Raw genomic sequence first — 14,585 nt, 5'->3', positions numbered from 1 at the left:
AGGAACCCCCCCTGACTTCTGTCTAAGAGGGTTCCTTCAGCCAATCAGGGAGCGCCACGTCGTGGCACCCTCCTGATTGGCTGTGTGCTCCTGTAGGCAGCACACGGCAGTGATACAATGTAGTGCCTATGCGCTCCATTGTAACCAATGGTGGGAACTTTGCGGTCAGCGGTGAGGTTACTTTCGGTCAACCGCTGACCACAAAGTTCCCACCATTGGTTACAATGGAGCGCATAGGCGCTACATTGTATCACTGCCTTGTGCTGCCTGACAGACACTACAGGAGCACACAGCCAATCAGGAGGGTCCCACGACGTGGCGCTCCCTGATTGGCTGAAGGAACCCTCTTAGACAGAAGTCAGGGGGGGTTCCTGGCAGTCGGGGAAAGGGGTCCCATGTGAAAACATGGGGCCCCTTTCAGTGCGTGGTCGGGTGTCCGTTTTTTTATTTTGCAAAGTACGTGGATTACAAATAGAACAGAAGAGGACCGATCTACACTGGATTATGTGAGTATAATTTTTCCAACAGGTACCCCATGAATTCTACATGGAGAAGAGGACCGACCCTCGTGTGAACATAGGTAAGTATGTATGTTTGGAGGTGTGGATGTATGTAATAAACTTTTACTTTCAAGGTGTGTGTCTCCTGTTTTTATTGGGGTATTTTTTTAGTAGTAGTACTACAGGTACCAGCGGGCCCGGTTTTCCTCCGCATGCTGGTACTTGTGGTTCTCCAAGTACCAGCTTGCGGGGGAGGCTTGCTGGGACTTTTAGTACTGCTACTAAAAACAATATTCACATTTTGTCAAAAAGGCTATCAGCCCCCCATCCGCCGCCCTTGGATGGGGGGGACAGCCTCGGGCTTCACCCCTGGCCCTTGGGTGGCTGGAGAGGGGGACCCCTTGATTTAAGGGGTTCCCACTCCTCCAGGGTACCCCGGCCAGGGGTGACTAGTTGGGTATGTAATGCCAGGGCCACAGGGACCAATATAAAAGTGTCCCCCGGCTGTGGCATTATGTATCTGGCTAGTGGAGCCCGGTGCTGGTTTCAGAAATACGGGGGACCCCTACGCTTTTTGTCCCCCATATTTTTGGAACCAGGACCAGGCGCAGAGCCCGGTGCTGGTTGATTAAATATGGGGGAACCCCTGTCACTTTTCCCCCCATATTTTTTCAACCAGGACCGGCTCAAAGAGCCCGAGGCTGGTTTTGCTTAGGAGGGGGGACCCCACGCATTTTTTTTTTTCAGTTTTAAAAATGTTTTCTTTTTTACGAAAGGTGACTAATGAAGCCCAGCACGGATCTCACAGATCCGGCCGAGATTCATTGTGTTAAAGTCGGCAGTGTTTTAAAATTCACTCCCGTAAAACACTGCCAAAAAATACGAATGACATCGACATCGGTAAAAACGAAAATACAGAATAAGATAGCTTAGTAAATTAGTCGTAATAAATTCAAAAAGTTGCAAATTTACACTTTCGATGTCATTCGTGTTTGAACTTTAACCTCATTTGGAAAAATACGAATTTTAGTAAAATTAACCCCAAGTCTGAATTAGACCCCAGTCCTTCAAGCCCCTATATATTTATGAGAACCTATCACTTTATTAAAACTCCCTATTCCAAATTATGCTGCTCACGATAATATACCCTTACAACTGTCTCATTTTCCACTGTGAGCCAATGACACTGTAAGCTACCTTGTATGTACTATTTTCCCCACTGTATGGCACTGGAGAGAATGTGGCAATTTACATTTTAACAGTGAGTTATAAATAATGACAAATAAATGACTGATATAAGGTGAGACAGATTACCTGAATACGTTTAATTATTATTTCATTTACAGTATACATTCCATTTAAAGGGCACATCCACCAAACGTTACTCTCTGTCCTGCCTAGTGATAGAACCTTTTGAGCCCCATTCCAGCAGTTTAGCAGTACTTCTGCTTGTGCTGCACTGGATCAAGTCTGAAAATTGACAACGTGGAATATTTTACAGGGATTTTCCACTTTAAAACCCCTTCCTTCACTAATAGTACTCTGATGAGGGTCCCCGTGTCCCCCTCCACATACACCTTGTACATTCAGATCTTATGTAGCAGCTAAGAATAAAAGTTGGATAAAGTTAAACAATAACGGTTACATAAAATACATATTGGTTAAAAATGTAACTATATTAGACCATCTTCTTTATACTGAATAAATATTGTATTATATATTTTAACACATTTTAAATGACCTATACAGAGATCTCTAAAACTATACTGCTCAGTTTGTATATCCAACCCAATAAAGAATGTTCACTGCTGCGAATGCTGCTGGGAACACTGCCCTAGAATAAACATCAATTGTGTCACTGTCTATGGGCTTCAGGAAAGTCTTTTGTCTGCCTTTATTCTCTGGTGTAGGTTTGCAGGAATGCCATTTTTGCACTCCTTTGTTATCTTTGGATCTGCTCACGTGACGTGGAATGTGTTTCAGCTGGTCCATTTCTTTGAAATTCACTCCCAATATTGAAAGGGACAGTAAAACAATGGCATGTTTACCATCCTTCATAGTCATCTGCAATATAATCAGAGGTAATGGTTACAAATACTATATTAACAACTAAAGGAGCACACAATACAAAGTAATATGAAATACAGTAGGGCTGTACAAACATGCATAGTAATGTTCTAGAGCAGAGGTTCTCAAACTCGGTCCTCGTGAGCCCACACAGTGCATGTTTTGCAGGTGCACAGGTGTATTAATTACTCACTGACACATTTTAAAAGGTCCACAGGTGGAACTAATTATTTCACTTGCGATTCTGTGAGGAGACCTGCAAAACATGCACTGTGTGGGCCCACGAGGACCAAGTTTGAGAACCTCTGTTCTAGAGGAAAAGTTTACCGTATTATACTCTTGTCAATGGGCCTAATTCAAGGTTCATTGCAAAAGCAAAATCTTCCTCTAATGGGCAAAACCATGGTGGTCATTCCGAGTTGTTCGCTCGCTGCCGATTTTCGCAGTGCAGCGATTAAGTAAAAAAACTGCAAAATACGCATGCGCTAAGTACTTTCACACAAAACTTTGCAGATTTACACCAGTTCGAGCAACGTTTGTTCATCGCTCGAGTGATCGTAGTGTGATTGACAGGAAGTGGGTGTTTCTGGGCGGAAACTGGCCATTTTCAGGGAGTGTGCTAAAAAACGCAGGCGTGCCAGGCAAAAACGCAGGAGTGGCTGGAGAAACGGGGGAGTGGCTGGCCGAACGCAGGGCGTGTTTGTGACGTCAAACCAGGAACTAAACGGACTGAGGTGATCGCAGTCTAGGAGTAGGTCTGGAGCTACTCAGAAACTGCAGGGAATTATTTAGTAGCAGTTCTGCTAATCTTTTGTTCGCTATTCTGCTAAGCTAAGATACACTCCCAGAGGGCGGCAGCCTAGCGTTTGTAATGCTGCTAAAAGCAGCTAGCGAGTGAACAACTCGGAATGAGGGCCCATGTGCACTGCAGGGGGGGGGGGGGGGGGGCAGATTTAATATGTGCAAACAGAGTTAGATTTGGGTTGATTATATTGTTTCTGTGCAGGGTAAATACTGGCTGCTTTATTTTTACACTGCTAGTTTGAACACAACCCACCCAAATCTAACTCTCTGCACATGTTATATCTGCCCCTCCTGCAGTGCACACGGTTTTGCCCATTAGAGGAATATTTTGCTTTTGCAATCAACCTATCTCCAGTATTGGGTCTTGGTGAGAATGATATACAGGTATATGCTTTTAAATATGTTGGTGATTATCAGGACATGGGGCAATTGGGCTTTCCTGCTGACCCATTTAGAGGTGATGCTCTGGTTCTGAGCATTAAGGGTTTATGTACAGTAATGCAGGGTTCAGCATACTGTTTATGGTGAAACTTTAGGCTAATCAGTGGCTGTGATATCTCTATTTTCTTGTGGTTTTTGTTATCTATGTTGTTTATTAATGGTAGTCTGTTTTAACTATGTCGCTTTTTGTCCTTTTGGCTAAGGCCAGCTGTAGATGCCTACGTATGCTGTCGGGTTTAAAGTAGTGATGAGCGGGTTCGGTTCCTCGGAAACCGAACCCCCACCCGAACTTCACCCTTTTTACACGGGTCCGAGGCATACTCGGATTCTCCCGTATGGCTCGGTTAACCCGAGCGCGCCCGAACGTCATCATCCCGCTGTCGGATTCTCGCGAGATTCGGATTCTATATAAGCAGCCGCGCGTCGCCGCCATTTTCACTCGTGCATTGGAAATGTTAGGGAGAGGACGTGGCTGGCGTCCTCTTCGTTTATTCATTGTTGATGCAAATATTTGTGCTTGCTTATATCTTAATTGTGGGGACTGGGGAGCAGCTGTATATTAATATAGGAGGAGTACAGTGCAGAGTTTTGCTGATCAGTGACCACCAGTTTTATCCGTTCTCTGCCAGAAAAAAACGCTCCTTATCTGGGCTCAGTGTGCTGCATATATCTGTGCTCACACTGCTTAATTGTGGGGACTGGGGAGCAGCTGTATTATATAGCAGGAGTACAGTGCAGAGTTTTGCTGACAGTGACCACCAGTATACGTTGTCTGCCTGAAAAACACTCCATATCTGTGCTCAGTGTGCTTCTTTATTGTGGGGACTGGGGACCACCAGTATAATATTATATAGGAGGAGTACAGTGCAGAGTTTTGCTGACCAGTGACCACAAGTATACATTGTCTGCCTGAAAAACACTCCATATCTGTGCTGCATTGTAGACAGTATATAGTAGGAGTACAGTGCATAATTTTGCTCACCACCAGTATATAATATATAGGAGTACGGTACAGAAGGCCACTGCTGTACTTACCTCTGTGTCGTCAAGTATACTATCCATCCATACCTATGGTGCATTTCTGTTTTGCACAGTTTGCTGACCACCAGTATATAATATATAGCATTACGGTACAGTAGGCCACTGCTGTACCTACCTCTGTGTCGTCAAGTATACTATCCATCCATACCTGTGGTGCATTTCAGTTTTGCACAGTTTGCTGACCACCAGTATATAATATATAGCAGTACGGTACAGTAGGCCACTGCTGTACCTACCTCTGTGTCGTCAAGTATACTATCCATCCATACCTGTGGTGCATTTCAGTTTTGCACAGTTTGCTGACCACCAGTATATAATATATAGCAGTACGGTACAGTAGGCCGCTGCTGTACCTACCTCTGTGTCGTCAAGTATACTATCCATCCATACCTGTGGTGCATTTCAGTTTTGCACAGTTTGCTGACCACCAGTATATAATATATAGCATTACGGTACAGTAGGCCACTGCTGTACCTACCTCTGTGTCGTCAAGTATACTATCCATTCATACCTGTGGTGCATTTCAGTTTTGCACAGTTTGCTGACCACCAGTATATAATATATAGCAGTACGGTACAGTAAGCCACTGCTGTACCTACCTCTGTGTCGTCAAGTATACTATCCATCCATACCTGTGGTGCATTTCAGTTTTGCACAGTTTGCTGACCACCAGTATATAATATATAGCATTACGGTACAGTAGGCCACTGCTGTACCTACCTCTGTGTCATCAAGTATACTATCCATCCATACCTGTGGTGCATTTCAGTTTTGCACAGTTTGCTGACCACCAGTATATAATATATAGCATTACGGTACAGTAGGCCACTGCTGTACCTACCTCTGTGTCGTCAAGTATACTATCCATCCATACCTGTGGTGCATTTCAGTTTTGCACAGTTTGCTGACCGCCAGTATATAATATATAGCAGTACGGTACAGTAGGCCACTGCTGTACCTACCTCTGTGTCGTCAAGTATACTATCCATCCATACCTGTGGTGCATTTCAGTTTTGCACAGTTTGCTGACCACCAGTATATAATATATAGCATTACGGTACAGTAGGCCACTGCTGTACCTACCTCTGTGTCGTCAAGTATACTATCCATCCATACCTGTGGTGCATTTCAGTTTTGCACAGTTTGCTGACCACCAGTATATAATATATAGCAGTACGGTACAGTAGGCCACTGCTGTACCTACCTCTGTGTCGTCAAGTATACTATCCGTCCATACCCGTGGTGCATTTCAGTTTTGCACAGTTTGCTGACCACCAGTATATAATATATAGCATTACGGTGCAGTAGGCCACTGCTGTACCTACCTCTGTGTCGTCAATATACTATCCATCCATACCTGTGTTGCATTTCAGTTGTGCGCAGTATATATAGTAGTAGGCCATTGCTATTGATACTGGCATATAATTCCACACATTAAAAAATGGAGAACAAAAATGTGGAGGTTAAAATAGGGAAAGATCAAGATCCACTTCCACCTCGTGCTGAAGCTGCTGCCACTAGTCATGGCCGAGACGATGAAATGCCATCAACGTCGTCTGCCAAGGCCGATGCCCAATGTCATAGTAGAGAGCATGTAAAATCCAAAATACAAAAGTTCAGTAAAATGACCCAAAAATCAAAATTGAAAGCGTCTGATGAGAAGCGTAAACTTGCCAATATGCCATTTACGACACGGAGTGGCAAGGAACGGCTGAGGCCCTGGCCTATGTTCATGGCTAGTGGTTCAGATTCACATGAGGATGGAAGCACTCATCCTCTCGCTAGAAAAATGAAAAGACTTAAGCTGGCAAAAGCACAGCAAAGAACTGTTCCCCAAGGAGAGTCCAATTGTGTCAGTTGCGATGCCTGACCTTCCCAACACTGGACGGGAAGAGCTTGCGCCTTCCACCATTTGCACGCCCCCTGCAAGTGCTGGAAGGAGCACCCGCAGTCCAGTTCCTGATAGTCAAATTGAAGATGTCACTGTTGAAGTACACCAGGATGAGGATATGGGTGTTGCTGGTGCTGGGGAGGAAATTGACAAGGAGGATTCTGATAGTGAGGTGGTTTGTTTAAGTCAGGCACCCGGGGAGACACCTGTTGTCCGTGGGACGAATATGGCCATTGACATGCCTGGTCAAAATACAAAAAAAATCAGCTCTTCGGTGTGGAATTATTTCAACACAAATGCGGACAACAGGTGTCAAGTCGTGTGTTGCCTATGTCAAGCTGTAATAAGTAGGGGTAAGGACGTTAACCACCTATGAACATCTTCCCTTATACGTCACCTGGACCGCATTCATCAGAAGTCAGTGACAAGTTCAAAAACTTTGGGTGACAGCGGAAGCAGTCCACTGACAACTAAATCTCTTCCTCTTGTAACCAAGCTCCTGCAAACCACACCACCAACTCCCTCAGTGTCAATTTCCTCCTTACACAGGAAAGCCAATAGTCCTGCAGGCCATGTCACTGGCAAGTCTGACGAGTCCTGCCTGGGATTCCTCCGATGCATCCTTGAGTGTAACGCCTACTGCTGCTGGCGCTGCTGTTGTTGCTGCTGGGAGTCGATCGTCATCCCAGAGGGGAAGTTGGAAGACCACTTGTACTACTTCCAGTAAGCAATTGACTGTCCAACAGTCCTTTGCGAGGAAGATGAAATATCACAGCAGTCATGCTGCTGCAAAGCGGATAACTCAGGCCTTGGCAGCCTGGGCGGTGAGAAACGTGGTTCCGGTATCCACCGTTAATTCAGAGGCAACTAGAGACTTGATTGAGGTACTGTGCAGGGGCGGATCCAGAAAAAAATTACAGGGGGGGCACCATAAGGGACGTGGCTTCGTTGGAATGGGCGTGGCTTCGTTGGAATGGGCGTGGTATTGCAGGAAAAGACTACCTTATACCCCAGTTTTGCAACCTGCACGCCCAGACGTTGGCCACCACAGAAAAGAAAAATAATCCTGATTCATGCCCCTTACATTATTTGTCATTTTTCCTCCTTATAGTAATGCCCAGTATACATTATTCCACTTACTGCAATGGCCCTTAGACATTATTCCACACACAATAATGCACATGACACAATATGCACACACTGTAATGCCCCAGACACATTATGCCACACACCGTAATGCCTGTGACACATTATGACAGGAATCGCAATGCCCGTTATACATTATGCTACACACTGCACTGCCCCTGATACATTATAGCACATACAATGTCTGGGACACATTATGCCACACACTGCAATGACCTTGAGACATTATACCACAATGCCCGTGATATAGTATACCATACACCGTAATGCCTGTGACACATACCGCAATGCCCGTTATACCCTATGCCACACACCGCAATGCCCGTTATATATTATGCCACACTGTAATAACCCTGAGACATTATACCACATACCACAATGCCCGTGATATAGTATACCACACACCGTAATGCCTGACACATTATGGCACACACCGCAATGTCCGTGATACATTATGCCACACACTGCAATGACCCTGAGACATTATACCACATATCACAATGCCAGCGATAGAGTATACCATACACCGTAATGCCTGCGACACATTATGACACACACCGCAATGTCCGTGATACATTATGCCACACACCGTAATGCCCATTACACATTAAGTCCTACAGTAAGGCTTCTAATTACTTTTCAAATACCTGCTCGTTGTCAGGGGTTTCATGCACTGGGTGTCATGCTCGTTGCCAGGGGTTTCATGCTCTTGGTTCCATGCACGGTGCCAGGGGTTTTCATGCTCAGGGTGTCATGCTCGTTGCCAGGGGTTTCATGCACTGGGTGTCATGCTTGTTGCCAGGGGTTTCATGCACTGGGTGTCATGCTCGTTGCCAGGGGTTTCATGCACTGGGTGTCATGCTCGTTGCTAGGAGGTAGTCCTTGTTGCTAGGGCTGTGCTCCCAGTGCCACATATGTCCCCAGTGCCAGATATTCCCCCACGGTGCCAGGTACTCACATGCCCCCAGTGCCAAATATAGCCCCCCCCATGTGCCAGGTACACATATACCCCCAGTGCCAGATATTCCCCGACAGTGCCACATATGCCCCCAGAGCTATATATGCCCCCATTGCCACATATGCCCCAGTGCCAGATATTCCCCCCCCCCAGTGCCACATATGCCCCCAGTGCCAGACAATGCCCCAGTGCCAGATATCCCTTCCCTGCCAGTTATTCCCCCCAGTGCCAGATATCCCCCCCCCAGTGCCACATATGCCCCCAGTGCCAGATATCCCCCCCCCCCAGTGCCAGATATGCCCCCAGTGCCAGATATTCCCCCCAGTGCCATATATGTCCCCAGTGCCAGATATTCGCCCCCCCCCCTCCCTGCAAATATGCCCCCAGTGCCAGATATTCCCCCCCAGTGCGTCCCCCGTCCCCCCCCCTTCCTCCGCCGCCGCCGCCGCCGCCGCTGCTCCCCCCGCTCCCCTGCTGTTAGGAGGGACACGGAGGGCACAGTGCACGCCTCCCTGTGTCCCTCCTGGGTCTCCGGCGGCCGCGGGTCACTGTAATAAAGGAAGTGCTCACGAACGGCACTTCCTTTATGAGACCAGCGGCCGCCGGAGACACAGGAGGGACACAGGAGAGGCGCGCACTGTGCCCTCCGTGTCCATCCTAACAGCAGGGGACGAAACGAGACCGCAGACTGACATGCGGACACTCGTCCGCATGTCAGTCTGCACTAAAAATGACAGGGGGGGCACGTGCCTTGGTGCCCCCCCCCTAAATCCGCCACTGGTACTGTGTCCCCGGTACCAAATACCATCTAGATTCCATTTCTCTAGGCAGGCGATACCGAAAATGTACACAGACCTCAGAAAAAGAGTCACCAGTGTCCTAAAAAATGCAGTTGTACCCAATGTCCACTTAACCACGGACATGTGGACAAGTGGAGCAGGGCAGACTCAGGACTATATGACTGTGACAGCCCACTGGGTAGATGTATTGCCTCCCGCAGCAAGAACAGCAGCGGCGGCACCAGTAGCAGCATCTCGCAAACGCCAACTCGTTCCTAGGCAGGCTACGCTTTGTATCACCGCTTTCCAGAAGAGGCACACAGCTGACAACCTCTTACGGAAACTGACGAACATCATCGCAGAATGGCTTACCCCAATTGGACTCTCCTGGGGATTTGTGACATCGGACAACGCCACCAATATTGTGCGTGCATTACATCTGGGCAAATTCCAGCACGTCCCATGTTTTGCACATACATTGAATTTGGTGGTGCAGAATTATTTAAAAAACAACAGGGGCGTGCAAGAGATGCTGTCAGTGGCCCGAAGAATTGCGGGCCACTTTCGGCATTCAGCCACCGCGTGCCGAAGACTGGAGCACCACCAAACATTCCTGAACCTGCCCTGCCATCATCTGAAGCAAGAGGTGGTAACGAGGTGGAATTCAACCCTCTATATGCTTCAGAGGATGGAGGAGCAGCAAAAGGCCATTCAAGCCTATACATCTGCCCACGATATAGGCAAAGGAGGGGGAATGCACCTGACTCAAGCGCAGTGGAGAATGATGTCAACGTTGTGCAAGGTTCTGCAACCCTTTGAACTTGCCACACGTGAAGTCAGTTCAGACACTGCCAGCCTGAGTCAGGTCATTCCCCTCATCAGGCTTTTGCAGAAGAAGCTGGAGACATTGAAGGAGGAGCTAAAACAGAGCGATTCCGCTAGGCATGTGGGACTTGTGGATGGAGCCCTTAATTCGCTTAACCAGGATTCACGGGTGGTCAATCTGTTGAAATCAGAGCACTACATTTTGGCCACCGTGCTCGATCCCAGATTTAAAACCTACGTTGTATCTCTCTTTCCGGTAGACACAAGTCTGCAGAGGTTCAAAGACCTGCTGGTGAGAAAATTGTCAAGTCAAGCGGAACGTGACCCGTCAACATCTCCTCCTTCACATTCTCCCGCAACTGGGGGTGCGAGGAAAAGGCTAAGAATTCCGAGCCCACCCGCTGGCGGTGATGCAGGGCAGTCTGGAGCGAGTGCTGACATCTGGTCCGGACTGAAGGACCTGCCAACGATTACTGACATGTCGTCTACTGTCACTGCATATGATTCTCTCACCATTGAAAGAATGGTGGAGGATTATATGAGTGATCGCATCCAAGTAGGCACGTCAGACAGTCCGTACGTATACTGGCAGGAAAAAGAGGCAATTTGGAGGCCCTTGCACAAACTGGCTTTATTCTACCTAAGTTGCCCTCCCTCCAGTGTGTACTCCGAAAGAGAGTTTCGTGCAGCCGCTCACCTTGTCAGCAATCGGCGTACGAGGTTACTTCCAGAAAATGTGGAGAAGATGATGTTCATCAAAATGAATTATAATCAATTCCTCCGTGGAGACATTCACCAGCAGCAATTGCCTCCAGAAAGTACACAGGGACCTGAGATGGTGGATTCCAGTGGGGACGAATTAATAATCTGTGAGGAGGGGGATGTACACAGTGAAAGGGGTGAGGAATCGGAGGATGATGATGAGGTGGACATCTTGCCTCTGTAGAGCCAGTTTGTGCAAGGAGAGATTGATTGCTTCTTTTTTTGGTGGGGGCCCAAACCAACCAGTCATTTCAGTCACAGTCGTGTGGCAGACCCTGTCGCTGAAATGATGGGTTTGTTAAAGTGTGCATGTCCTATTTATACAACATAAGGGTGGGTGGGAGGGCCCAAGCACAATTCCATCTTGCACCTCTTTTTTCTTTCATTTTTTTTGCATCATATGCTGTTTGGGGACTATTTTTTTGAAGTGCCATCCTGCCTGACACTGCAGTGCCACTCCTAGATGGGCCAGGTGTTTGTGTCGGCCACTTGGGTCGCTTAGCTTAGTCACACAGCGGCCTTGGTGCGCCTCTTTTTTTCTTTGCATCATGTGCTGTTTGGGGACAATTTTTTTGAAGTGCCATCCTGCCTGACACTGCAGTACCACTCCTAGATGGGCCAGGTGTTTGTGTCGGCCACTTGTGTCGCTTAGCTTAGTCACACAGCGACCTTGGTGCGCCTCTTTTTATCTTTGCATCATGTGCTGTTTGGGGACTATTTTTATGAAGTGCCATCCTGCCTGACACTGCAGTGCCACTCCTAGATGGGCCAGGTGTTTGTGTCGGCCACTTGTGTCGCTTAGCTTAGTCACACAGCGACCTTGGTGCGCCTCTTTTTTTCTTTGCATCATGTGCTGTTTGGGGACTATTTTTTTGAAGTGCCATCCTGCCTGACACTGCAGTGCCACTCCTAGATGGGCCAGGTGTTTGTGTCGGCCACTTGTGTCGCTTAGCTTAGTCACACAGCGACCTTGGTGCGCCTCTTTTTCTCTTACGTCCCAGAGGATGGTGGGGACTCCGTAAGGACCATGGGGTATAGACGGGCTCCGCAGGAGATAGGGCACCTAAAAAGAACTTTGACTATGGGTGTGCACTGGCTCCTCCCTCTATGCCCCTCCTCCAGACCTCAGTTAGATCTTGTGCCCAGAGGAGAATGGGTGCACTGCAGAGAGCTCTCCAGAGTTTTCTGTTGAAGAAGAATTTTGTTAGGTTTTTTATTTTCAGGGAGTCCTGTTGGCAACAGGCTCCCTGCATCGTGGGACCGAGGAGAGAGAAGCAGAGCTGGCTTGTCAAGTTGGGCACTGCTTCTAAGGCTACTGGACACCATTAGCTCCAGAGGGAGTCGGAACACAGGTCTCACCTGGGGTTCGTCCCGGAGCCGCGCCGCCGTCCTCCTCATAGATGCCGAAGATAGAAGCCGGATGAGAAGGCAGAAGACATCTTAGGCGGCAGAAGACATCAGATCTTCATGAGGTAAGGTGCGCAGCGGTAAGCTGCGCGTTATTGCTCCCAGTCACACACACACAGAGCAGCACTGAAGGGTGCAGGGCGCGGGGGGGGGGGGGGGGGGGGCGCGGCGCCCTGGGCAGCAATAAACCTCACATTTGGGCAAATGCAGATTGATTAGGCTGCGGAGGCAGTAAATCTATGATCCCCCGCCATTTTTATTGAAAAATCACTGGGACCGAAGCCCGCCGTCGGGTGGGCGGGGCTTGATCCTCAGCACTAACCAGCGCCATTTTCTCCACAGAAGCTGCATGAGGAAAACGCTGGTTCCCTGGTCTCTCCCCTGCTGAACACACAGGCTGGAAAAAAGAGGAGGGTGGCACATTAGCGACGCAGTGAGTGGGAATTGGCATATTATATATAGAAAAGCGCTATCTGGTCATATTTTTTCCAGTGTTTTTAAGCGCTGGTGTGTGCTGGCATACTCTCTCTCTGTCTCTCCTTAGGGCCTGGTTGGGGTTTTGTCCCCTTATAGGTTAATCCCTGTGTGTGTGGGGTGTCGGTACGTGTGTGTTGACATGTCTGAGGCGGAAGGCTTCTCCAAGGAGGAGGTGGAGCAAATGAGTGGTGTGTCCCCGTCGGTTGTGCCGACTCCGGATTGGATGGACATGTGGCATGTGTTAAATGCAAGTGTGGCATCTTTACATAAAAGGCTTGATAAGGCTGAATTAGGGGGGACATCAGGGGGTCAATCCTCGGATTGGACCGACTCACAGGGCCCGTCGGGGTCTCAAAAGTGTCCCTTAACACAAGACACTACTACCGACACGGATTCTGATTCCAGTGTCGACTACGACGAAGTAAAATTGCACCCTAGGGTGACTAAAACCATTCAGTGTATGATTGTGGCAATAAGGGATGTGTTGCATATTGAGGATGAACCCTCGGTCCCCGACACAAGGGTACACATGTTTAAGGAAAAGAAACAGATTATTAACTTTCCCACATCTCATGAATTGAATGATTTCTTTGGAAAAGCTTGGGAGACTCCGGATAAGAGACCGCAGATCCCCAAAAGAATTTATATGGCATACCCCTTCCCTAAGCAGGACAGGGAGATTTGGAAATCACCCCCCACTGTGGACAAGGCCCTGACGCGCTTGTCCAAGAAAGTGGCGCTACCGTCTCCTGACACAGCGGCCCTTAAGGACCCTGCAGATCGCAGGCAAGAAACTACCTTAAAGTGTATTTATTCTCATACGGGTGCTGTGCTAAGACCGATAATTGTGTCGGCATGGGTGTGCAGCGCAATTGCAGCTTGGACAGATGAGCTGACAGATCAATTTGATAATATGGATAAGAATACTATATTCTTAACTCTAGCCCATATAAAAGATGCAGTCTTATTTATGAGGGATGCTCAAAGGGACATTGGATTGCTAGCTTCTAGGGCCAATGCCATGTCTATCTCAGCGAGAAGATCCTTATGGACTCGCCAATGGATGGGTGATGCGGATTCCAAAAAACATATGGAAGTACTACCCTATAAGGGTGATGTATTGTTTGGGGATGGGCTGACGGACCTGGTTTCCACAGCTACAGCAGGTAAATCAAATTTTTTACCATATATTCCCCAACAGCAAAAGAAAGTAACACCCTATCAGATGCAGTCCTTTCGGTCGCACAAGTCCAGAAGAGGTCGGGGATCCTCTTTCCTCGCCAGAGGTAAGGGCAGAGGCAAAAGAGCACCTGCTTCGGCAGGTGCCCAGGAACAAAAGTCCTCCCCAGCTGCTCCAAAACCCACAGCATGACGCTGGGGCTCCCCTGAGGGAGTCCGCACCGGTGGGGGCACGTCTTCGACTTTTCAGTCAGGCCTGGGTCAGTTCAGACCTGAATCCCTGGGTGTTGGAAATAATTTCCCAGGGT

At 48.0% G+C, this 14,585-nt stretch overlaps 1 protein-coding gene across 5 annotated transcripts in view; it reads right to left on the bottom strand.

Moving 5' to 3' along the window:
* Positions 1-1,810: 1,810 nt before the first annotated feature.
* Positions 1,811-14,585, bottom strand: part of GABRD (gamma-aminobutyric acid type A receptor subunit delta) — a 310,753-nt gene continuing 297,978 nt past the window's right edge. For all 5 annotated transcript variants that reach the window (XM_063943053.1, XM_063943056.1, XM_063943054.1 and 2 more), the window contains one exon: positions 1,811-2,564. In XM_063943053.1, the coding sequence (XP_063799123.1) occupies positions 2,271-2,564 (294 nt within the window). In that variant the 3' untranslated portion in view covers positions 1,811-2,270. The remainder of the gene's footprint in view (positions 2,565-14,585) is intronic.

Source organism: Pseudophryne corroboree, chromosome 10, assembly GCF_028390025.1.
Source record: "Pseudophryne corroboree isolate aPseCor3 chromosome 10, aPseCor3.hap2, whole genome shotgun sequence".
Taxonomy (NCBI): domain Eukaryota; kingdom Metazoa; phylum Chordata; class Amphibia; order Anura; family Myobatrachidae; genus Pseudophryne; species Pseudophryne corroboree.
This window is presented reverse-complemented; position numbering and strand designations above follow the sequence as displayed.